Raw genomic sequence first — 26,760 nt, forward strand, 5'->3', positions numbered from 1 at the left:
GACGATATATAGTTTGGACAAGAAGAGAATAGAAGCTTTCGAAATGTGGTGCTACAGAAGAATGCTGAAGATTAGATGGGGAGATCACATAACTAATGAGGAAGTATGGACTAGAATTGGGGAGAAAAATTTGTGGCACAACTTGACTAGAAGAAGGGATCGGTTTGAGAGGCATCAAAGGATCACAAATTTAGTATCAGCGGGCAGCGTGGAGGGTAAAAATCGTAGAGGGAGACCAAGAGATGAATACACTAAGCAGATTCAGAAGGATGTGGGTTGGAGTAGGTAGTGGGAGATGAAGAAGCTTGCACAGGATAGAGTATCATGGAGAGCTGCATCAAAGCAGTGTCTGGACTGAAGACCAAAACAACACCAACAACAACAACGGAAGTTGCAGACTGATGTCAAACCTCTATCTTCCCTCCACCCTGTGATATGAAACGATAAACTAAGCTGATGACGTTTCAGTCACTTTCTAACTTTGTTTATTGGTTCTTGTGTTCATTGTTTGATATATCTGCCACGTATGTGAGTGGGGCTGCTCTCGGCTGCATGTGAAATCGGATAGAATTCATCTCATTGTTAATTATTAAACCGTTTTCCTCCCCCCATGAACCATGGACCTTGCCGTTGGTGGGGAGGCTTGCGTGCCTCAACGATACAGATAGCCGTACCGTAGGTGCAACCACATCGGAGGGGTATCTGTTGAGAGGTAGACAAACGTGTGGTTCCTGAAGAGGGGCAGCAGCCTATTCAGTAGTCCGGATGATTGACTGATCTGGTCTTGTAACACTAACCAAAACGGCCTTGCTGTTGTCGTACTACGAACGTCTGAAAGCAAGGGGAAACTACAGCCGTATTTTCTCCCGAGGGCATGCAGCTTCACTGTATGGTTAAATGATGATGGCGTCCTCTCGGGTAAAATATTCCGGAGGTAAAATAGTCCCCCATTCGGATCTCCGGGCGGGGACTACACGGGAGGACGTCGTGTTATCAGGGGAAAGAAAACTGGCGTTCTACGGATCGGAGCGTGGAATGTCAGATCCCTTAATCGAGCAGGTAGGTTAGAAAATTTAAAAAGGGAAATGCATAGGTTGAAGTTAGATATAGTGGGAATTAGTGAAGTTCGGTGGCAGGAGGAACAAGACTTTTGGTCAGGTGAATACAGGTTTATAAATACAAAATCAGATAGGGGTAATGCAGGAGTAGGTTTAATAATGAATAAAAAAAATAGGAGTGCGGGTAAGTTACTACCAACAGCATATTGAACGCATTATTGTGGCCAAGATAGACACGAAGCCCATGCCTACTACAGTAGTACAAGTTTATATGCCAACTAGCTCTGCAGATGACGAAGAAATTGAAGAAATGTATGATGAGATAAAAGAAATTATTCAGGCAGTGAAGGGAGACGAAAACTTCATAGTCATGGGTGACTGGAATTCGACAGTAGCAAAAGGGAGAGAAGGAAACATAGTAGGTGAATTTGGATTGGGGCTAAGAAATGAAAGAGGAAGCCGTCAGGTAGAATTTTGCACAGAGCATAACTTAATCATAGCTAACACTTGGTTCAAGAATGATAAAAGAAGGTTGTATACATGGAAGAACCCTGGAGATACTAGAAGGTATCAGATAGACTATATAATGGTAAGACAGAGATTTAGAAACCCGGTTTTAAATTGTAGGACATTTCCAGGGGCAGATGTGGACTCTGACCACAATCTATTGGTTATGAAATGTAGATTAAAACTGAAGAAATTGCAAAGAGGTGGGAATTTAAGGAGATGGGACCTGGATAAACTGACTAAACAAGAGGTGGTACAGAGTTTCAGGGACAGCATAAGAGAACAATTGACAGGAATGGGGGACACAAATAAAGTAGAAGAAGAAAGGGTAGCTCTGAGGGATGAAGTAGTGAAGCCAGCAGAGGATCAAGTAGGTAAAAAGACGAGGGCTAGTAGAAATCCTTGGGTAACAGAAGAAATATTGAATTTAATTGATGAAAGGAGAAAATATAAAAATGCAGTAAATGAAGCAGGCAAAAAGGAATACAAACGTCTCAAAAATGAGATCGACAGGAAGTGCAAAATGGCTAAGCAGGCATGGCTAGAGGACAAATGTAAGGATGTAGAGGCTTATCTCACTAGGGGTAAGATAGATACAGCCTACAGGAAAATTAAAAAGACCTTTGGAGAAAAGAAAGCCACTTGTATGAATATCAAGAGCTCAGATGGAAACCCAGTTCTAAGCAAAGAGGGGAAAGCAGAAAGGTGCGTGGAGTATATAGGGGGTCTATACAAGGTCTATGTACTTGAGGACAATATTATGGAAATGGAAGAGGATGAAGATGAAATGAGAGATACGATACTGCGTGAAGAGTTTGACAGAGCACTGAAAGACCTGAGTCGAAACAAGGCCCCGGGAGTAGACAACATTCGATTAGAACTACTGAGGCCTTGGGAGAGCCAGTCCTGACAAAATTCTACCATCTGGTGAACAAGATGAACGAGACAGGCGAAATACCCTCAGACTTCAAAAAGAATATAATAATTCCAATCCCAAAGAAAACTGTTGACAGACGTGAAAATTACCGAACTATCAGTTTCATAAGTCACAGCTGCAAAATACTAACTCGAATTCTTTACAGACGAATGGAGAAACTGGTAGAGGCCGACCTCGGGGAAGATCAGTTTGGATTCCGTAGAAATGTTGGAACACGTGAGGCAATACTGACCCTACGACTTATCATAGAAGAAAGATTAAGGAATGGCAAACGTACGTTCCTAGCAATTGTAGACTTAGACAAAGCTTTTGAGAATGTTGACTGGAATACTCTCTTTCAAATTCTAAGGGTGGCAGGAGTAAAACAAAGGGATCGAATGGCTACTTACAATCTGTCCAGAAACCAGATGGCACTTATAAGAGTCGAGGGGCACGAAAGGGAAGCATTGGTTGGGAAGGGAGTGAGACAGGGTTGTAGCCTCTCCCCGATGTTATTCAATCTGTATATTGAGCAAGCAGTAAAGGAAACAAAAGGAATATTTGGAGTAGGTATTAAAATCCAAGGAGAAGGTATAAAAACGTTGAGGTTCGCCGATGACGTTGTAATTCTGTCAGAGACAGCAAAGGAATTGGAAGAACAGTTGAACGGAATGGACAGTGTCTTGAAAGGAGGATACAACATCAACAAAAGTAAAATGAGGATAATGGAATGTAGTCGAATTAAGTCGGGCGATGCTGAGGGAATTAGATTGGGAAATGAGACACTTAAAATAGTAAAGGAGTTTTGCTATTTGGGGAGCAAAATAACTGATGATGGTCGAAGTAGAGAGCATATAAAATGTAGACTGGCAATGGCAAGGAAAGCGTTTCTGAAGAAGAGAAATTTGTTAACATCGAGTATAGATATAAGTGTCAGGAAGTCGTTTGTGAAAGTATTTGTAAGGAGTGTAGCCATTTATGGAAGTTAAACATGGACAATAAATAGTTTGGACAAGAAGAGAATAGAAGCTTTCGAAATATGGCGCTACAGAAAAATGTTGAAGATTAGGTGGATAGATCACATAACTAATGAGGAGGTATAGAATAGGGTTGGGGAGAAGAGAAGTTTGTGGCACAACTTCACTAGAAGAAGGGTTCGATTGGTAGGACATGTCCTGAGGCATCAAGGGATCACAAATTTAGCATTGGAGGGCAGAGTGGAGGGTAAAAATCGTAGAGGGAGACCAAGAGATGAATACATTAAGCAGATTCAGAAGGATGTAGGTTGCAGTAGGTCCTGGGAGATGAAGGAACTTGCACAGGATAGATTAGCATGGAGAGCTGCATCAAACCAGTCTCAGGACTAAAGACCACAACAACAACAACAAACCGTTTTATAAAAATTGAAATCCTGTCCATCATACTCGGTCTTCGCAGTAATTGGTACCGCCTCTAAATAGTGACGAAGTTGATTGCCGTCCACAGCCGAGACTGAATAAGATACACTAGGTGATCCAAACTGTCGGGATATCTACTAGTGGACTTAATATGTGGTGCGTCCACCACTTTCTTTTATGACAGCCTGAACTCTATTGGGGACACTTCCAATGAGATGTCTGAATATCTGTGGCGGAAAGGCAGAACCTTCTTCCTCAAGAGTTGAGACCAGAGAAGGTAGTGAAATTGAATTCTGGTGCCTGGAGTGAAGCCGACTTTCCGATTCATCACGGAGGTGTTCTAGCTGGTACAGATCGGTGCTCTAGGCAGGCCAGTCTACGTCATGAATGTTAGTGTTCACAAAATACTGCCTCACTGCTGGTGCTTTACGACTGGGCACATTGTCATACTATACAGTCATCGTCTCCCAGCTGTTCCTCTACTGTACGCAGTACACAGTGCCGTAAAGTATGTTCGTATCATTGAGTAATCAGAGTTTCTGCGGCATAGTAAGGCTGCTCCACCCTAACCACAGGAGACACGCCTATATCGTAACACCACCTGCTCTGTGCTTCGCTGTTGACACTACACCTGATATCAAGTAACGTCCCCTAGCCACTCGACAAACCCAAACGCTACCGTCAGATTGTCACAGTGTATAGTTTGATTCATCACTCCAAATCACTGGTTTCCTGTCATCCACCGTCATGTGGCACCCCTCTTTGCTCCGTATCAAACGCCGCTTAGCACTGACTGCAGTATTGGAAATCAGAATAAAGGCGAGGTTCTCGCAACACCAATAGTCCAATGTCTGAAGCATACATGTATCGAATTCATTACAGAGTTGGTAGATGCATACAATACATAAACAATCATGACGGAACTACATAGTTGCTTTCATGCCACCATTAACAACATAAGGCTTTTCCTTTTCCTGGGTGGACTGGTAGAAAGGCATTTACTGCCCTGTTGTGCTATTGCGTTTTAAGTACTTTGTCCAACCTCCGTTCTTTATAATACCTCAGAAATTCTCTTAGGCTTTGATTTTGTGTTTGTAGTTAATGCAGTGAATTGTTGCCCACTCTTCTCGTAGCGCTCTTTTCTCCTCACATACGGACACAAACTTGCTTCCATTTCCATAAAAACGCCTTCCACGTATTCCGCAAAGGTTTTTCCAAACGGTTCAAATCCGGGTTACGTGCAGGGCAGGGCAAGACATAAATATCTTCATCATCAAAACACTTTTTGGTTCTAGCAAAAACATCCTCAGAAGCATTTTCTCGTTGAATCGTTTGACTTTCGTCCATAGGTCTCCATACATTCTCATAAATTTTATCTCTAACTTGTCACTGCACATGTTAGAGTTCATTCTAAAGTTCAGTGAAGCAGTGCGTGATTTACCTTTGGCGCAGGAGACTGCCCAGATTATAACACTTCCACCACCAAAATATCTGAACATTGTTACCTGTTGCTCTTTTCTCAGATCATGCCAATAATACTAAAATACATTTGACCCATTTAAATTAAACTTCTTTTCATAACTGCAAACCAGTTTATCCATTCCGAAGTCCATGATGTATGATTTTCAGCAAATTGCTGTCTAGCCTGTTTATGTTTGGGTGTTAGAGCAGGTTTCTGCTGTCGTTTCTTGAAAGCAAGGTGTTCGTCATGTGCCAAAATTTGTCGTACAGTGTGGCAGTTACTGGCAAGTGTAAATCAGCAACAAGATGACAAGAATAACTAACTGCGGATTATGCTTTGCGTAAACGTAATCATTTCGATGAGTCAGATAATTTTATATTTTGCCCATATTTTCCGTTCTGTCAATATCGTACTCCCAATCTAACGAAATTATCTAAGCTGTACTTGAAAATTTCAGCTTCCAGGCGATTTGACAATTAGAGTCCAATTTCCATGTATACACCGATTTTTGCTGTTTCGTCACATGATAACCATTTTGCACGTAGCGCTCTCACAATCGGGATTTATGTTTGCAACACGCACTGTCACTAGTTGTCTCTGTTTTCTATCCGCACTAAAGGTACATACGCACACCCTAGCCGCGCGGGGTAGCCGTACGGTCTGCGGCGACTCATCACGGTTCGTGCGGCTTCCCCCGTCGGAGGTTCGAGTCCTACCTCGGGCAGGAGTGTGTTAGTTGTCCTTAGTGTAAATCAGTTGAAGTTAGATTAAGTACTGCGTAAGCCTAGGGACCGATGACCTCAACAGTTTGGTCCCATAGTCCCTACCACAAATTCCAATTTGCACACCCTACCACCGTATACAGCCGACTGCCTTTATAGCGAGTTCCATATACTACCACCCGAATCGTTGATGTTTTGTTGTATACTGTACTACTGACTAGGGCTGTCGATATGATACCGGTATGTCGATACATCGAAATTTTTTCCAAAAGATGTCGATATATTTAGGTGATACATTTTTCTCAGATATATCGATACCGAAAAGGCAATATTAAATGTCGATATTTTTTATTCATGTTATAGTTGTTTCGTAATTTTTGATAAATATTTGAAGTTGGTCTTTTGAAATTCTGGTAGAACATAATTTTACATTCACTGCGTGAATGCGTCTTACTACATTTGCAGCTTTCACCACTCCAACGTTTCTATTTCACTGTGCGAAGCAAGTGTAGGTAACACAAAGAAGAAGTCGATTGTGAAGAAATGGCACACCAGTTGCGTTAAAAAACAATTTTTGACGCAGCTAGTGTTCTGTGTCTTCACGTCGGCATTCTTCAAAAACAGCTGCCAAAAATGGTGAACAAGAATGACAAGATTGGTCTTTACGGTGGGGAAGACGTTTGAGGGGAAATGCTGACGTGATCGGCGTTCAGCACTATTAACGGAAACTGCAACGTTTAACTTCACCACGCAATTTTGACACTACAACTGCTAGGTCACTGGCATTTATAAATATGAAAAAAAAAACAGCGAAGTCGACATGAAGTGTTCCAGACAAATCCGATATATAACGCAACCGTACGACAGAAACACAGGACATCTTCCATTATGTCTCTTACATACAGTTACCATTTACAGCAAAGTGTTCTTCGCCAAATGTGAACGTGCGTAGTTTTTCTTTCAATGCTTGCTCTGTGAAGGATCAGAAGGCTACTTGCTTGTTGGTGTACGGAATATCTAATAACAAATCAATACTTAAATACACAGCTCTAAACCCGGAAGTACATTTACAATGCTCAGCCAATATTGGTTTCGGCCGGTACGTCTATACAATATTCGTCGGTATATCGGTATATCTACACCATTTTTCGAAATATCGGGGACCGTTAATGATATTTTTTTAAATACTGATGTATCGAATTCCCGATATTTTTAAAAATATCAACAGTCCTACAACTGACATCAAATGCGATATCATTTCACTCTTTCACTGCATACGTCGGTCCTCTGTTTCTCGTACTATGGCATATTCATTGTGCACTATTATTCCAATTGAAAACGTTAATTTTCCTACAAAAATCGATTCCTTTATATTGATTGCCACCAATCCATAAAACTGTGAGGCTTAAGAGGAGCTGCTCAGCCAGTGTATCCCACTTTTTGTAACTGCCTACGCACAGGTACTGTATTGACAGAACTACTGGTGGCACTTTGAAACTCACGCTGATTTTACACGATTTTTTTTACACCCTCCATCCACACTACTCGTCGGTCCATCTCTGTCACCACAAAATGTCTTCTTTGTCTTGTTTTAGCTGCGGCTGCTCCTTTATATTTTCATTTTACACTCACATCACCAACTGCCGACATAGTTAGCTTTAGATGGGTTCCCTTAAGTATTTGTTACTCCAGTGTGAAATTGACATTCGAAGTCACTTACGTCTCCTGAACGACGCATTCTACTGTTACTGCTCCTGTTCGGACGACACAATACCGTCAGTCTCCTCTTATACTTGGGGGTCTGTCTCTCATTATATTTCCCATCAGATAGTGCTACTTCTTTGGAGCGCTCATTTCGTGTCGAATAGGTAGAGGCCTCGAGGTTCTGTGGCGAGTTATTTATGACCTGCCGCCTGGGGGAGGGTTAGGATGGAGGGAGTGAGGCTGGTGTTACAAATATACGCGTGACAGAAAGTGAGCGAATTGCTACAGACAGACTCTGAATCCTCTACTACATTTATTTAAAATGTACACCACATGTGACTGACGTCAAGAACTGTACTATGCAGTCATCACATCTAAGCTGGCCGCTGTAGCCGAGCGGTTCCTCTCGCCCAGTCCGGCACCGCGCGAGTGCTGAGGTCGCAAGTTCGAATCCTGCCTCGGGCATGGATGTGTGTGATGTCCTTAGGTTAGTTAGGTTTAAGTAGTTCTACGTTCTAGGGGACTGATGACCACAGCTGTTAAGTTCCATAGTGCTCAGAGCCATTTTAACCATCACATCTAAGACATGGTCATAATCATGTACCTCGGGAGTAGCGTCACAGAATGACGTGTGGCAACCGTACAGTCTGTGCAGCTGAAGAGAGGTGCTAGAAATAACGTCAGCCTGTGGCGAAAGTACTTCCGCTCCAGGATGGCACCTCTGGTCAGGATAAGCGACCCTTTGAAGACTACGACAGCGAACTAATACTGTACGAGCGTATTCCACCTATTTCTGCAAAACACAAATTCAGCTTAGTTTCTTTACGAACCAATGTTTCTGGACATATGTGACATCATCAGCATGTCATTATTTTATTTCATACCCTACGTAATATTTCGAACTTCAGGCACGACAGTTCCACTATTTTATATCACACTTCGCATGTGCTGCACACATTTATAATTCCATTTCACCTCACTCAGTGAAGTTACAAACAGGTGAACGTGTTTATCTTCTTTATCCACATCTCCATATCGCTTTTACCATCTACGCATTTACCTTTCTCTCATTAAATCCTTTACACCTGTAACGTTCCCTGGCAGCACGCACACTATTAATAAAATTAAATGACATTTAATTGTACTATGTACGCCGCTATGATGCAATTCGTATGTACTGTAATTGTTTAACAAAAAGTATTATTTAATTTTGTATAAAGGACGTTAGTTATTATTGTAAAATTTTCTGTAATAATATTCTCGATGTATTTATGATTGTAATATTTCTATACGCATAATGTGATTACGAAATATGTTAATATCTGCGATGAAAAAAATGCAAAATATAGCCACAGAGGAGAATAATGTTGTAGGATTACAAAGAGATGTTAATGGTCAGCAATAATATAAATAGCACTGCATGGTGTGCGTTCTTTGTCGTCTTCCTCGAGAGCTGAGAGAGAGAGGAACCTGTTACGTAGCATTATATGACTGAGTAGACTTCTTTTGTCTGTATCTATCTTTAGCCGCCATTAGAGGAGAAATTACAGAGGTGTGTAATTTTAATTATTGTTGTGGCCTAAATACATTATAATTTATCAAAATTGTGTATTACTGATGTAAATTAGCTTGCCCATGTCATCTATAATATTTCTTTAAAGAATTTTCAGCTCTTTTAGCGATTATCGTTGGTGTTGCTGGGCTGTGCCGCGACCGAACGATTTGCAGCGGCGGCACATTTAAAAAATTGTTCCACTATAAAATTAACCAAGCCCGTAAATCGGGAGCAGGTAAAATTAGCAGTGAATTACGAAATATTTTTCTTTTACAGCGATCCTGAGGCTGACTGAATTTATTACTGGTTTTACATTTGTGCATTCATAGGCGGATAATTAACGTTGATGTTGTTAATCTGTTGGTTCTTTCAATTTCTAAAGCAAATAACATAAACGTATAGTGAAGTGTGTTTTGTCAATGATAATTAAACGTTCAGGTCGGCTTGGCAATATTTAACCATTTTATGCTAACAGAGACAGTCTTGTGTTCCATAGCTAACGCTGGGAAAGAATTCAGTAAATATTTAGAAACCCACTGCATCTAGAAACTATATGCCAAGGTCGAAATACGTAAAAAAAATTAATTTAAATAATTTTCAAAGTCATAAATGTTATTAATCAGTTAGTTTGAATTTATCAGCATGAGAGGGTTGCTAAAGTTTACGAAATTTTAAATGTGCTTAATTCTGTCTAAATGAATGTTTATTACCACACGTAAAAAAAAGGGGTTCTACAACAAAGTTCGTACAGAAAGAGTAAATAACAAAAATATTTAAAGCCATTTCTTCCCCATTCTCATCCATTCATTTTTTACATAATAAATAATTTTTTTTCTCATTAAACACCCACGTATTAGGGTTGTTATTGACCTACTTGTAGATTTTGTCGAGTTAGGCCTATTTCCACAAGATGGTAAATCAGAAAGTAAGGTGGACAACAACATCCAAAAGATCATCTTTGTGCTATTCCTGCCTTTTGTGAACTATCTGTGTGCGTCATTTTACTCCCTCGTCACTGTTAATCACGCATCACCGAGATAGAAATAATTAGCACAGGTTTTTAATTTCGGCATGTTTACCAATCGCAAGTTAACCTGCCAACAATGGCAATGAATAAACAGCATGGAGGCAATAAAAATTCTGGTCTTTTCACAACAATTTCATTCAGAAAAAGTTAGATTAAAGCAGCTGTAGACGCCAAAGGGTATTGGACACGGTATTAGACGGAATAATCTCTTCGTATCACAGAAACATGTCTCAAAAGCGACCGCTAAAGTGTGAAGTCGCAAAAGGCGAATGATATCTACGGCATACGACGCCCCACGTGTTGTCTATCATGCAACCATAATGTTGTTGTTGTTGTTGTTGTGGTCTTCAGTCCTGAGACTGGTTTGATGCAGCTCTCCATACTGCTCTATACTGTGCAAGCTTCTTCATCTCCCAGTATCTACTGCAGCCTACATTCCTCTGAATCTGCTTAGTGTATTCATCTCTTGGTCTCCCTCTACGATTTTTACCCTCCACTCTGCGTTCCAATACTAAATTGGTGATCCCTTGATGCCTCAGAACATGTCCTACCAACCGATCCCTCCTCCTAGTGAAGTTGTGCCACAAACTTCTCTTCTCCCCAATTCCATTCAGTACCTCCTCATTAGTAATCTGATCTACCCACCTAATCTTCAACATTTTTCTGTAACACCACATTTTGAAAGCTTCCATTCTCTTCTGGTCCAAACTATTTATTGTCCATGTTTCACTTCCATACATGGCTACACTCCTTACAAATACTTTCACAAACGACTTCCTGACACTTAAATCTATACTCGATGCTAACAAATTTCTCTTCTTCAGAAACGCTTTCCTTGCCATTGCCAGTCTACATTTTATATCCGCTCTATTTTGACCATTATCAGTTATTTTGCTCCCCAAATAGCAAACCTCCTTTACTATTTTAAGTGTCTCATTTCCCAATCTAATTCCCTCAGCATCGCCCGACTTAATTCGACTACATTCCATTATCCTCGTTTTACTTTAGTTGATGTTATATCCTCCTTTCAAGACACTGTCCATTCTGTTCAACTGCTCTTCCAATTCCTTTGCTGTCTCTGACAGAATTACAATGTCATCGGCGAACCTCAACGTTTTGATATCTTCTTCCTGGACTGTAAAACCAACTCCAAATTTGCCTTTTGTTTCCTTTACTGCTTGCTCAATATACAGATTGAATAACATCGGGGAGAGGCTACAACCCTGTCTCACTCCCTTCCCAACCACTGCTTCCCTTTCATGTATCTCGACTCTTATAACTGCCATCTGGTTTCTGTACAAATTGTAAATAGGCAATCAATCCCTTTATCTTATCCCTGCCACCTTTAGAATTTGAAAGAGAGTATTCCAGTCAACATTGTCAAAAGCTTTCTCTAAGTCTACAAATGCTAGAAATTTAGGTTTGCCTTTCCTTAATCTTTCTTCTAAGATAAGTTGTAGGGTCAGTATTGCCTCACGTGTTCCAACATTTCTACGGAATCCAAACTGATCTTCCCCGAGGTTGGCTTCTACCAGTTTTTCCATTCGTCTGTAAAGAATTCGCGTTAGTATTTTGCAGCCGTGACTTATTAAACTGATAGTTCAGTAATTTTCACATTTGTCAACGCCTGCTTTCTTTGGGATTGGAATTATTATATTCTTCTTGAAGTCTGAGGGTATTTCGCCTGTCTCATACATTTTGCTCACCACAATATTGGCTGCTAATGGCAACAGGGGACGAGACTGGGGGGTACGCAGTGGTGATCGCATCATGAGGCTACCGATCATAGCTGAACTACTCAGTCGACGACTAAGTCAACAACAGAGCCACAGTGCTAGTAATCTTGATAGAAAGCAGAGCAATGACAACCGTAAAAAAGGCAAACATTGCATTATATCTACAGCATCAGTTACCGAAGCTGATACTTTGTCAGAAAGGAACCCAGAAATTTTGTAGAGTGAGGGAGACGTGACAGATGAAATGTTAGCTTTTCTGCAAGATGTGCCAGAGGAATGTGCAGTGTCGTATACGCTCGACTGTGAAGACAACGTACATGAGGACCACAATGATGGTAATGCACTTTTAGCGATTTAAAGTGATACTGAAAGAGTTGTCGACGCATGTAATTTATCATCCTTGCTGCACAGGGGGCCACAAATACCGTCTCCGGTGAAACGTAGTAAAAGACAATCATTGTCCAAGGAACGGGTACTAAATATAATTATGTACATGGAAGATCTGTCGTAGCATACAGTCAGTTCCACAAGAAAGTGTAGACCATAATTTTAAACGTAGCGTAGCGATAGGATTGACTATTAGGTAACTGTGCAATTAGTAATAACATGTATTTTCGTGTAATCATATATTTATAATAGTGCCTTTTATTTCATACAGGTAACAGCGTACATTTTCTTGTGGGACTGACTGTAGTAAAAAAACAATTATGAATAAGTTCGTGGCAATGCATAAGAAAAACTGCTGATATACAAGGCAGGACTAGGCGCCCTTGCTACAAAAACTGGTGTTTGCAGGTTTCAAGGATACTCGATACCATTTACGGGATTTTTATGATGGTGACCTACTACGTTATGCACATCAATTTGCGCGCGACCTAGATTACTGTGATTTCAATGGGTGGTTGCATGACTTCAAACAGTGCTACGGAATTGGAAGACCTATGACGATGAAATTTCAAAGCATCAAGTTGACATCTGTACATGAGATAAACAAACGTACATGAGATAAACAAACGTACATGAGATAAACAAACGTATTCCACTGTTTAGTAGGGAATATGTTTTTAACTGAGATTTGAAGAGGACATTCATATGAGAGGTACCCTGAAAACCAGAGCTACCAACAGAGTTGTATCAAGATAAGGAAACATCAATGTCTTTAACGCACTCGTATACAATTATGCCGACTGTTAATCTGGGTGGTAATGGCTCTAAAGCTATTGTTCTGCGAGGTGCTGTGCCTCCTGGAATTGTTTCTCGTGCGCCTGATCTTACAAAGGCAGTAGGGAATATTTAACTCACAGGAAGCAAGAGTGGGAAAATGGGCGTAAAAGTACAACTATGGTTTGAGCACTGCTTTTGGACAATAGCTGGTCAAAATAAGTTCCTTTTGTTTTGTTGCTGGTACGCACATAAAAATTATACTCCTTTAGAGCAAATTATCCGTTCTGAACACTGCGTGATATTGCAATCCATACCACATGAAACCACTAGACAAATTCAGCTTCTGGATGTTCGTTTTTCCGTGAATATAAAACATATTATGGCACGATGTGCAGCTACACCTTAAACTATAGCGAGTTTCACGGTGGGCTCCACGACAGACTGTTTCACATTCGGTTACATGCCGTCACATTCCAACAGTTTTCATCATCCCGTTACACCAATATGATTCTGTAGGCATTCTTTAGGAGCGGATACGTAGCTGAACGTTCCGCGCGATTTGTATCTCCCAAGGAGTTCGCCTTCAGTCTTGATGGTGCGAACCCTTGTGATCACTGTGACACGCCATTTTTCATTAGATGTTCGTGGTGCTAGACAATGTTTTGTTCTGAACATGTCTTGAGTGTTGACGATATTCATTTTATGAAGTCTACTACATATATACCATATAAGTTTGATGTCTGTACCTGCGGCACATTCTTTTCTACCGTCACTCCTGATGCACGTGGTGAGTCATTAAAAGTTTATATTTTCCCTATCAAAATTGTTAACACAGTATTTTCGAGTGAGACTTACTAAAGACTGAACTTGCGACCTTGCACTCAAGGAGTAGATGTCAATAGTAGTGCCCACGTGCTTCAAGGCAATCGACTCTGACTGATGGCCTCACCAGTTTGGTCCCTTAGGAGTCACACACGCAATCGATTCCCTTCAGCAGCTCATGGCCATTGCGGCCTCAACATATGAAGAACTCACCAGGTGTCCCAGGCGCAGGCGACGGTTGCGTTGGCGACCACGTCAGCGGGCACGGCGTCCGCCATCGCGCTCGTGTCCGCGAGGATGGTGTGCAGAACCCCCAGTGCTGCGCCGGCAGCAATCGCGCTGGGTCCGTACATGTTCCCCACCCACAGCGCCACCGGCTCCTGGTACGTAGCCACCACTGTAGGCACACAGCAGTTTCAGCCTCGCTCACAAATGCGTATCACTAAGCGGCGAGTGCTCTGTAGCTGATCGAACTGGAAATAGTGTGGTCGCCGAGGGAAGGATGGGGTAACGGAGGGGGCGAAATGATATGGAACTGGGATTCGATACATTATTCACACTAGTTTTCAGGTTACCAGGATTTTCTATTTTAGTTTCACAAATGTACTGGCTGCATATAATACGAGGATGAGTCAAATGAAAACCCTAAATTTGTAATAACAAATCGAAATTTCGCGCCGTTAACCCGTAAGTTGGTAAGCGTGATACAAACAGCGTGCAGAAAGTCCTGTAGGTGGCAGCATAGTGCAGATGCGCACATACCGTCGAAGTGTCAGTATAAAGATGGCCGCCCCACTTGCGACTTGCCCCAGGGAAGAAAGCGTTCTTTTATTCGGTTTTTGCGTGGTGAAGGTGTGAAACGTATTGAAATTCATCGACGAATGAAGGTTCAGTACGGCGATGCATGTTTGTCACAGCAGCAAGTCTACGAATGGAGTACAAAGTTCGCAAATGGTGTGACTTCAGTGGAAGATGCTCCTCGTCCAGGTAAGGCAAAACGAGTTGTGACTCCACAGAACAGTGCAGCAGTTGAAGCTATTGTGATGGAAAAGCGCCAAGTGACACTGAACGGCATTGACAGATTAGTCATGGGTCAGCACACCACATTGTGCATGATGTGCCCCACTTTCACAAAGTGTGTGCGAGATGGGTGCCACGTCAGCTGAAATGAGAGAATGAAGTGTTGTTGCTTGTGAAGAACTTCTTCGGCGCTTTGAACGAGAAGGTGATGGCTTCCTTGCAAGAATCGTTACTGGGGACGAAACCTGGGTTCACTTCCACCAACCGGAAACGAAGAGAGCGAGCAGGGAATGGCGCCATTCCTCATCACCAAAACCAAAGATGTTTCGAACAGAACCATCAACAGGAAAGGTTATGCTGACTCTTTTTTGGGGCGAAAAAAGGCGACATTTTGGAGCATTACATGCCAAGAGGGACCACTGTCAGCAGTGCATCATACACAGACCTCATAAAAATCATCTGCGGCCTGTAATCAAATCAAAGCCACGTGAATTGCTGTCAGCAGGGTCCTTTTGCACCATGACAATGCAAGGCCCCACACTGCCCGTACAACAGTTGCAACAATCACAGACCTGCATTTTGAGTGTCTTCCTTATCCACCACACTCACCAATCCCTGCCCCAAGTGATTTACATATGTTTGGACCACTCAAAGATGCAATGGCAGGAAAGAAGTCCCGTTCTGATGAAGAGGTACTGAAAGGTCTGTGTTGGATTCCTTTCATGTTAATTTCTTAAATCTGTTGTCATTTACGGCATAAATTCCTCTTCTAAATTTACTGTGGTGTTTCTAACTATCTGGGAGGAGACTGAGCAGTGAAACGTGTTACTTTTACACATAAACAAGAACGATCTGTCACACTACTACACAGTACATATGTAATTCATGTCACACAGTCTCATACAGAACCTACATCCGCTTTCTTTTATATACTGTATATGGCAAGATACTGTCATTCCCCTTCCCTTCTGTGTGAGAGGATGAATGAGCAAATGTATTTCTAGTTGCATGCTTGATGGTAGCAGACAAGCCTGTCTGCAAGAGGACAGTAGGACCAACGTCAGAACAGGTAGCTACGCTTTGTAAGAGCAGAGAGGTTTCTATTCTTAGTATAATCTGTCCGTCCCTTGTCATGTTGGTATAGGAAGCTGCCTCTCTGGTCACTTCCGTTTGTATCTGTTAAGCACGCTCGGTAGTGGCCCAGGTCAGTCTGTCTGCGGCGAGCGTCTGAAGTTGTAAGATCTCCGGCAAACAATGGATTTCTTAAGTTCAGCCTAACTGAAAATTTAATCGCCTTTATTTCAGGTTTAGCTCTAAAATATCTAATGCTATCTTAAATTGCAACGCAGTGTATTTCGAGTGTGAAGTTCGGAATATCTTCCAGTAGTTGCTTTGTCACTACTTTGTGAGTAAAGTGGAACCACGTGTTGATCAGTAACTCTAACTAAGATCATCAATCTTAAATGCGAATGTGCGTGAGATTATAACGTCTAGTCTTGACAATATTTTTCAATATACCTACTTTTCTTTATGTTCAACCCACGTGGGGTGTACTTTGTGAGACCAGTACCACGTGCTTATACAATTGTTTGACCTATCAGGTTAATAGTAAGACGTTAGTAACCAGTTCGAGGTTTTCCTTTTGAAAACTGCTTTTGGATCTAATTTATTTTAATCATCAAAATTACTGTCGAGTTACACTCTGTGTAAACCAAGTTGAGCACGTGAAGCATGTGGTGTAATCATCAAAGTAGCCTTCAGCTATTCTTTTCGGGAAGGTTTCACAGAGAGTTAGTATGAATTTAGTATACCAGTGTGTGGTAATTACATGACGGACAGGATTGCGCTATGAACATAACTTCTTTGGGTGAAAATTGAATCGGTTGGTAGTGGTTAATTTCCTCTTGCATATGTTTCAACGTTCTTCGTGTGTTATTTTATGAATGCAGTGTTGTATGCAGGCTCCCAATCTTGGCTCCATATTTGATGTGCTCTGTAAGATTACAGACTCACATTTTACAGTCCTAAATAAGGCACCAGTTTAGTTATGAATCAAGTTTAATATGCTGAAATTTCAATGATCAATGTTAAAATAAAATTCCAAATATAAACTGATTTATTTCTTTTTATTTAAATTCTCTTATATATATATATATATATATATATATATATATATATATATATATATATATCACCGGTTATCGTATGACGATTAAAAGATTATAATTAATGTTAGTCTGGTTGGGAATTTGGTAAGCTAGACTGGATACCTGGTGAAACAGTTGTTCAGTAATGCAAGGTTAACTTCCCCAGGCAGCTCACAGCTTTTAACCCACTTTTATGGCCTTGAATGTCGGCACCGCTTACACCTCAAAATAATGCAACAACATTACACATGGCGACCCTGTTCTGTGATTCCGCTGGTCTCTGGAATCTCTGAAATGTTAGATTGCGAGCGTTGTATAATCTTAATTTTTTTCCCCCTGCAGCGCTCAAACAACTTCTGCGTTGTTTCTGAGCAGACTTTCAAATGAGTCACGGGGTTGTTGAACGGCATTGTTTGCCTTGTTCTTTTGTTTTCTATATTTGTGTGTTTTATATGTGTGTGTTTTTTTTCCTCGCTTGTAAATTGCACTGCTTCGATCAAAGATAAAAATTTGTTTCGCGTGTGAAGAAGTGCGTACTAGGTTGGGTACCTTTCGTGTAACTGTCGCAATTTTTGGGGGATACATTTATTGTGATTAGTGTGGTGCGTACCGGGTATAAATTGAACTAATGCAGACACGTAACCAAGCTAAAAGTAGGCGGTCCAACAACTTAAGCAACATGGACCAAGGGGATAATTTGATTTCGATTATTGATGCGTCGGACGGTTCCGAAAATGCAATGGGGAATACTTCAGACGAAATGCAATACAGGACGAATGGGCTCACAGCAGAGCCAGAAATTAATTTGCCTCCAACTAACCAAATTGATTTGGCAGAACTCATGAGAGCCTTGTTGCAACAAAATAAAGAAAACGTAGAGAAATCAGAAAAATCGTTCTGAGGACAAAAAGAATCATCTGAAAAATCGATCTGAGAGCTAGGCGAACAAATGACGTAGAAATCTGAAAAATCTATTCGAGTGCTAGGTGAACAAATGACGCAGAAATCTGAAAAATCGATCCGCGAGCTAGGTGAACAAATAGGCGAAAAACTAATCCAGCAGACAAATAAAGTCGACAAGTCGATGCAGAGAGTGTCCGATGATATCTCACAAAGAATAAACAATCTGGAAAATGAATTAAAAAGCGATATTATGAAAGAATTATGCCGTACATTTGAACAAATCGATGACTGTCTGCAAGCCTTAGAACAGGGCAAGCGGAGTAGCGATGCAGAATCCAAAGAGAGCGAAGAACAGCTACTTAGGAATTTCCAAGCGCTGAGAGAAGAATGCCAAAGGGAACACCAGCAGATACTCTCGAGGGTCCAGGAGGCAGAAACACATTGTCCCGCGTCCGTTAGCAACACAGTAGCAGACAACAGTCAAACGATTCACGCACTCGAACAGCAAGTAGATCAATTGAAGCAGAATGGGGCGGAGGACAACAGACAAATACAGGATAAGATTGCGGCATTAGCGGACATTGTAGACACGATGAAGGTGATGGAGAGCGATAACAATACTACCCCCCCAGCAGTCATAGAGACTGAAGAAGTGCGTTCGCTTCTTAGATTTCAGAAGGGACACTTCGAAGTGAACAGGCTGCACGAAGCCGTAACAGGCGAATTACAAGAACGCGTGGGGCATCTGGAAAGCAACATTGGGTGTGATTCCGAACTCGCCAATAGCACTAAAAGAAGCCATACACACAGTGCAGAGAGGGACTCCGGCCCCGAGGGAGATTTTGACGACAGGGAAGAATGTATTTTGAGGGGCAGACATGAGAAAAATAGAAACATTGAAGGGCCTCGCCGGGAGGAAATGCGGGGATTTGATTTCAAACAATTCCTTACGGTGAGAAAGTTTGAGATATTTCGAAATTCGCAAAAAAGGAATACTTCCACGAGCATGGCTCGAGCAATTTGAATTCTGCCTTCCCCCCGACTGGGCAGATTCACATAAGATAGAATAATGTGTGGCTATTTGGAAGGCGAACCGGCGATTCGCACGAGGTCGGCAGCGCGTCACTGCAACTCAACTCGGGATTTTCGACAAGCCTTTCTGTCCGCCTATTGGTCGGAAGCGGCACAAGATAGGGTCAAGCTTGGCGTAATTATGCTGCCAAATTTGAACCAGTCTGGTTTCGGCAGCTCAGCACACCTATTCGACCACATACTGCAGGCAGATCAATTTTTATACGACACATACGGGCCTGCGGAACTAATTAGGATATGCATCACCAAATTGCCGATGCACTTGCGCCACGTCATTCTTGCGGGACGATGCAAAGAGGACGTGGAAACATTTAAGACTCTTCTCCAAGAGTTGGAATACAATACAGGAGAATTCCCGCCTAATCAGGCACGAAGTTATTACGGGGCACAGCAGCGCGATCGCAGTCGTGGCCGTAGTACTAATCAACGGCGTGACTGGTCGTCGCGACGCGAATGGAACAATAATCGGGACCGGCCGTATAGAAACTGGGGTACCAGTCGCGAACACAGGTGGAACAACGGAAATGGTCGAGGACGTGGACAGTATCGTGAACGCAACAGTTACGGCAACCAGAAACGATACTACAGTGAACACGGTGGGGATAGGACTGTAGGCGGAGCACCTCATGATGTTGAAACTCGGCCGGCTAACCCTAGACGTAATCCAGCAAATGGAAATGAACAAAACCGGCAATGACAAACGATCAGCGCAGAAGGCGTCCAATCGGAACAAATGAGCGACATGGGAAATGAGTGCATACGGTATATAGAGAGGGAAGATATTAGAGAGGATTTGTTACAAGAAACTACGAGTGCTAAAATTTCGGGAATAATTCCAGTCGTGACAGATGCAGTAAACGAAATATGTTTTAAGTGTGTCATTGACACTGGAAGCCCTTTCTCCATAGTGAGCGAGGCAGCATTTCAAAAATGCGAAGGGACTGGGACTAGGCCCGTTTTTCAAGTGCGAGGAATAAAGGTGAAGGGCGTAATCTACGGTAAGAGCGTAGAAATCCGAAGGCAGACTCGGCTTAATTTTACCTTCCAGGGAAGAGAGTTTGAGTACAACTTCTTTTGCTCCCAATGCTGAATGTGGCAATGATTTTGGGAAATGACTTCATGAATGCCCACCATGCAGTAATTGACATGGGTGGAGGAGTAATGACATTTCAAGCTGGGGATCAGCCAATTAATTTAGTATTTGATGAATGCATATTACGTGTCGAGCCAGAAATCAGTTGCCTAAAATTTCAAGCTGAAACCGAGTCGCAACCCAGACTAGAGCTACTCTAGTGAACTACGTAAGTGAGTCGTGCTCTACGTCTGGTGAGCAGGGGAAAGGTTGTTTTTGTTGATGCTCTGAGAAAGAGCATCGCGGGTGTCAGAACCACGGACAGGGAAAAGGTGAAATTGTATTGCCTACTTAGGAATCATGAACGGGTATTTTCTGAGGCTCCGGGGTCGATTAAGGGTTTTACTTACCAATTCAGAGTACGTGACCATCAGAATTTTTCTGTTAGACCATATCCTATTCCCGTGGCGCATAAAGCCCAAGTGGAGAAGGAAATAAACAAGATGTTAGAACAAGGAATAATTGAGCGGGCAGTAAGCCCGTACAACTCACCCTTGCTTGTCGTGCCAAAACGCGACAACTCGGTTCGTTTGGTACTAGACTCGAGACAGATAAACACAGTTATTATGTCGGAAACGGACAGGCTTGAGAGCCTTGAGGAACTCTTACAACGTTTCCACGGGGTAGAGGTACTATCATCTGTCGACCTCCGTTCGAGTTTTTGGCAAATCGTGGTACACCCATCTTGCATATTATATACAGCGTTCCTGTGTTATGGAAATTGTTTCCAATTCCGGCGTCTCCCGTTCGGACTAAACGTCTCATCAGCTGCTTTTATAAGGGGATTAAATAGCATTTTGCCTGATGATTTGAAACAGCGAGTGACAATTTACGTGGATGACATATTAATTGCGGAAAAGTCGTGGGAGGATCATAATGACGTTCAGAACAGACTACTGGATGTTTTTGAGAAGGCAGGTGTAACAGTCAACTTAGATAAGTCACAGTTCGGACGAGAGAAGATAAAATTCTTAGGCCATATTGTCTCAGCAAATGGAACACAACCTGATCCGGTGAAAATTGCGGTGATAGCGGAGTGTGCAATGCCGACAAATAAAAAACAGTTGCGAGCATTCTTAGGCTTGTGTAATTTTTATAAGCGATTTATAAATTTTAGTGTACTTGGTACACCCCGTCTATGTTGACTAACAGGGAAGAACGCTTTGTGGCTCTGGGATCAAGAGGCACAGGATGAATTTTATAAATTGAAAAAGGCATTGGTAGAGGCTCTCATCCTCGTGCATCCCGACCTGACACAATAATTCTGTTTAATGACAGACAGTTGCTTGTCAGGATTAGGTGCGGTACTGTTTCAAACGGAAGGAAATGATGATATTATAACTTGGAAAACAATCTCGTTTGTGAGCAGGGTGCTCTCTCGATGTGAAAAAAATGATTCCGTGACAGAACCCGAAGCACTCGCGATGGTTTGGGCATTCTCAAAATTTAGGTATTTCTTATTTGGAAGGATCACCAGGGTTTACACTGACCATCGTGCACTCCAATTTCTTATGAGCACAAAAATCACGCATGGGAGACTAGGACGCTGGGCACTATACCTACAAGAATATAATTTCACTGTAGAATACATTCCGGGACAGAAAAATGTAATTGCTGACGCTTTATCGCGCATTCCTATAGGTTTGGTTCACACAGAAGAAGGGGAACTCGGTGAAAATAATTTTAGCATCCTATACTTACAGAATGTAGCGTTCGAGAACTTTGTTTCCACCTCTTTAGGGAGTATAGCGGACGAACAGGATAAGGACGCAGTATTGAAAGATATAAAGAAGAAGTGGGAGGACAAGGAGAATGCAGGAATACGCCAGTACTACTTAGTGCGCAATAGAATACTATTAAAGAAACGAGCCCCGGACGACTCCAGATGGGTTTTCGTGATTCTGGAGGAACTCGTAAACAAAATTATATGGTACATACGTTTGAGTTATGGTCACTTCGGAGCACAGAAATGTTGTGAAAAACTGAAGGAGACATGCTATTTTAATAACATGCTACGGCGTATGCGTTGTGTACTTTGAGTGTGCGGACCTTGTTAGCGAGCAAATGCGGCCACAGTGACGTATGCTGCATCATTGCACCCGATAATACCAAGCAAACTTTGTGACCTCGCGGCCGTGGATCTATCTGGGCCACTAATACGATCTAAAGCAGGTTTTGCATATGTTTTCGTAGCGGTGGAGCTAACCTCCAAGTTTGTGTGTCTGACTCCGTTGAGGCGAGCAACAGGAAGGGCAGTGGCAACTGCATTTGCAAAGCAGTTTCTGCATGAAGTTGGGCGTGTGAAAAGGGTTATCTCTGATAATGGACCACAATTTAGGTCGCAATACTGGCAGCGGATGCTTCGAAGGATAAGAATTAAACCTATATATATATCTCTGTTTCACCCCAGCTCGTACCCCAGTGAGCGTATTATGGGCGAATTAGGAAAATTATGTAGGTTATACTGCAGTCGTGATCACCGATCGTGGGACATACACCTAAAAGGATTTCAAAACATAATTAATGAGTTGCCTAATACGTCAACACAGCTTCCGCCAACCACTGTGCTAAAAAACAAGGAGCCCCGAGCAGAATCAAAGAGGTGGTGCCTTGGCCACTACAGCCGAGACTACGCCGGAACGCAATTGTTGACTTAGCTTTACGCAACATCAAGCGTGCAGCAGAAGCCAGAGTCAAGGCATATAAGAAAAACGTGAGAAAAACAATGTTTCATGTAGTACAAAAAGTTCTTATCAGATCACACAAGCTGTCTAACAAACGGTCAGGTACCTGCAAGAAATTTTTTAATCTCTTTAACGGCCCATACCGGATAAGGAAGATTCCCCATGAAAACGCCATTGAAGTTGAAACTCTTTGATCGAAGAAATCAAAAGGGCTACACCATGTGTTAAACGTAAAACCATACATTGAGTAGAAAGGACAGTGAGGAGTAGAGAAGACGGTGAAGAGAAACAATTGATTAGTTTACATTTGTGATAAATGCATTTTGAATAATATGTTGGTAAAAATAATTATAAAAATGTTTCTATGTGATTGATTGAAGTGATGTTTTTAGTTTTTTTTTCTTGTGCAATTAGGATTTAGGTTGGTCCAAATGTGAAGATAAAACGTTTCTTTGTGAACGAGTGAAATGCTGTTTATGGCTTTTTGTGTAAATTGAAAAGAGTCGCTCCTGAGAGAAGCAAGATCTGTGTTGAATTAATGCAAAACTCAGGGGAATATCCGATCTGTGGGTATTTTGGGTCTGGCAAACCCAGGTTCCCAGCTGTTAGTAGCCTTGTTTCCGATATTCTGCTTTCAGTGCTACTATCTATCTATTACTATTCTATATCTGTCAATATAAATGAGGATCTCTTACTGTAGTATGTGTGCTGTATGAATATTTTAAGATAGGAGAACTCTGAGAAGGCAATGAGTAGGTTTGGAATCTTGAAAACAGGGTGCGATAATACGATTGTTTAACCAATGGCTTCCCAATAAACGCTAATATGTTAATATTGATGATATATGTCTTTTTTGTTCTTTACAGCTGAGTACGTAAAGTGCTATCTGTGGACTTCGTAAGTGGATTGATTCCCTCCAAGGTGAAAGAAGAATTGTGGTTTGTGTAATTTACGTGGCCCTGAATTATTATTGTGGTTGTCAAATGACGAGCAGTTTTCCAGCCAATGGAGAATGGAACAGAAATATGGATCCTTTTTGTAGTCTTGATTGATGTTGAGCCAGAGCCTGAAAAGTTATTCTGCGTTAATACTTGTCCTAGAGAAGTGACGTTTATGAGTTTTGCTGATGCTGTGAGCATTACAGCTTACTGTTTTTGCTGTTGCGAGATGCACTGCAGCCTATATGAGTTGAACTAAAGAGATTTCTCTGTTGAAGGTAGAGGAAGAGTAAATAATTTTGATTATGGGATCTAAGGAAAGCTTGGTTTAATGTAATAAGGATGAAGCAAAACATTTGTCATTTAAACTACAGGAGGATTCGGATCTTTTGTGTCTGTTGTAAGTTCAATATGTTAAGATGAAACTGTTTTACAGAATAGAGGAGACCACAATTTTGCCATTCATGAGAAATGAATCCGGAATAACCACCACAGGAGAAATAACTGATTTGGAAGCGAAAGGTAACTTGAAGAAGGAACGAAATTGGAGCAAAATGGGTAAGAAAATGTAATATAACCTGTAGGATGAATATATTTTTACCCTTCTCAGAGTCATCTGTGTGATTCATTCTTGTGCTAACGTAATTTTAGATGAAATTGTCTTACTGTTTTATGAATAAACATACGAGTATGATAAATGTATAATTGTGAGTCTCTTATCAGGTGTGTCAACTCGTATAAATGTTTTGGCGTGTGAATAACCATTGTTCTTTTTACTATGTATGTTTAAGGAAAGTTTCTCCATATTTATCATGTGACAAGACATATGCCTCGAGCGTCAAGAAGAGAACAAATTAGAACTATGTTGTAGTGGTATAAACACTGTGTTGAAGTAGGATTGAAGTAGCTTGTAGGATTAACTAGTAGTGGATTGAAGTAGAATTTTGAGTAATACATGTTTATGGGTAGTTAGTTTGTAGTATAGACAAAAGGCGTGCATATGTGTGTGTGTGTTTGTGTGTGTTGTGCGTGATAGGACCCTTATTGTTTACAATATACATAAATGACTTAGTTGACAACATCGGTAGCTCCGTGAGGCTATTTGCAGATGACACGGTTGTCTACAAGAAAGTAGCAACATCAGTAGACTCGTACGTACTCCAGGAGGACCTGCAGAGGATTAATGCATGGTGCGACAGCTGGCAGCTTTCCCTAAACGTAGATAAATGTAATATAATGCGCATACATAGGGGCAGAAATCCATTCCAGTACGATTATGCCATAGGTGGTAAATCATTGGAAGCGGTAACGACCGTAAAATACTTAGGAGTTACTATCCGGAGCGATCTGAAGTGGAATGATCACATAAAACAAATAGTGGGAAAAGCAGGCGCCAGGTTGAGATTCATAGGAAGAATTCTACGAAAATGTGACTCATCGACGAAAGAAGTAGCTTACAAAGCGCTTGTTCGTCCGATTCTTGAGTATTGCTCATCAGTATGGGACCCTTACCAGGTTGGATTAATAGAAGAGATAGACATGATCCAGCGAAAAGCAGCGCGATTCGTCATGGGGACATTTAGTCAGCGCGAGAGCGTTACGGAGATGCTGAACAAGCTCCAGTGGCGGACACTTCAAGAAAGGCGTTACGCAATACGGAGAGGTTTATTATCGAAATTACGAGAGAGCACATTCCGGGAAGAGATGGGCAACATATTACTACCGCCCACATATATCTCGCGTAATGATCACAACGAAAAGATCCGAGAAATTAGAGCAAATACGGAGACTTACAAGCAGTCGTTCTTCCCACGCACAATTCGTGAATGGAACAGGGAAGGGGGGATCAGATAGTGGTACAATAAGTACCCTCCGCCACACACCGTAAGGTGGCTCGCGGAGTATAGATGTAGATGTAGATGTAGATGTAAATAACATGTGAACCCTATGCTTCCCTGACCTGTACTTGTACAAGGCGTAATCCTATTTATTTTAGTGAATTAATAAGTAGCATTTGATTTCTTAAAACGCAAGAGAACCACATTAGTGATGTGGATTTAGATATTATATTGTCAGCTCATTTAATTTTTATTTTTATATTGTAAAGTCATTTCACTTTTACTTTTTATATTGTCAAGTCATTTAACTTTTATTTTTATATTGTCGATTCATGTAACTTTTTTTATTTGCAAAAAAAAATTAAGTCTCACTTTTGTTCTTAAAAATTGTGAAAGACAATACTAAGTGGTACTATGTATGACATTTTGTAATCACAAAACTATGATGAACAATTTCTGTGAATGCAGTTGAGAACGTGAAAGCAAACCGGCTTAGCTCTTACGAGACAGCGGGAGCAGCGAGGAGGAGGACTAGTTGTAAACAGGCAGGTTTCCCAGCAGGACACACTGTCAACCGGGCCATTTCGGGAGCGCGGTCGGCAACAAAAGAAGGGTACGCAGCAAACACTTTCCCTTGCACCCGGAGCTAATGGCCGGCCGCACCAGTGCGACCCTTCGTGGAGTTGATGACCTGAGATGGCCGAGCGGTCCACCGCGCGGAAATCCATCTGCTAGCAACGCACCACACGCACGTGACCGTGACGAGACGGCAGCGGTGAAACGACAGAAGACAGGGGATAAAGGGGCGTGGAGCCTTTTGACAGGTACTGTCAACGACGCCTATCAACATTTCCTGGCGGAAGTCCATTTGTCAAGCGACAGTAAATCGTGGTTCGATGTTCTCTGGTCGCTAAGGGTGGCACAAAGAAGAGCCAT

The 26,760-nt window shown here is 41.7% G+C and overlaps 1 protein-coding gene across 2 annotated transcripts in view; it reads right to left on the minus strand.

Moving 5' to 3' along the window:
- LOC126455446 (fatty acyl-CoA reductase 1-like) overlaps positions 1–26,760 on the minus strand; it is a 238,813-nt gene that overhangs the window by 86,914 nt on the left and 125,139 nt on the right. For both annotated transcript variants that reach the window (XM_050091196.1, XM_050091197.1), the window contains exon 6: positions 14,284–14,467. In XM_050091196.1, coding sequence (XP_049947153.1) covers positions 14,284–14,467 — 184 coding nt within the window. The remainder of the gene's footprint in view (positions 1–14,283; positions 14,468–26,760) is intronic.

The sequence above is a fragment of the Schistocerca serialis genome, chromosome 2, assembly GCF_023864345.2.
Source record: "Schistocerca serialis cubense isolate TAMUIC-IGC-003099 chromosome 2, iqSchSeri2.2, whole genome shotgun sequence".
Lineage (NCBI taxonomy): Eukaryota > Metazoa > Arthropoda > Insecta > Orthoptera > Acrididae > Schistocerca > Schistocerca serialis.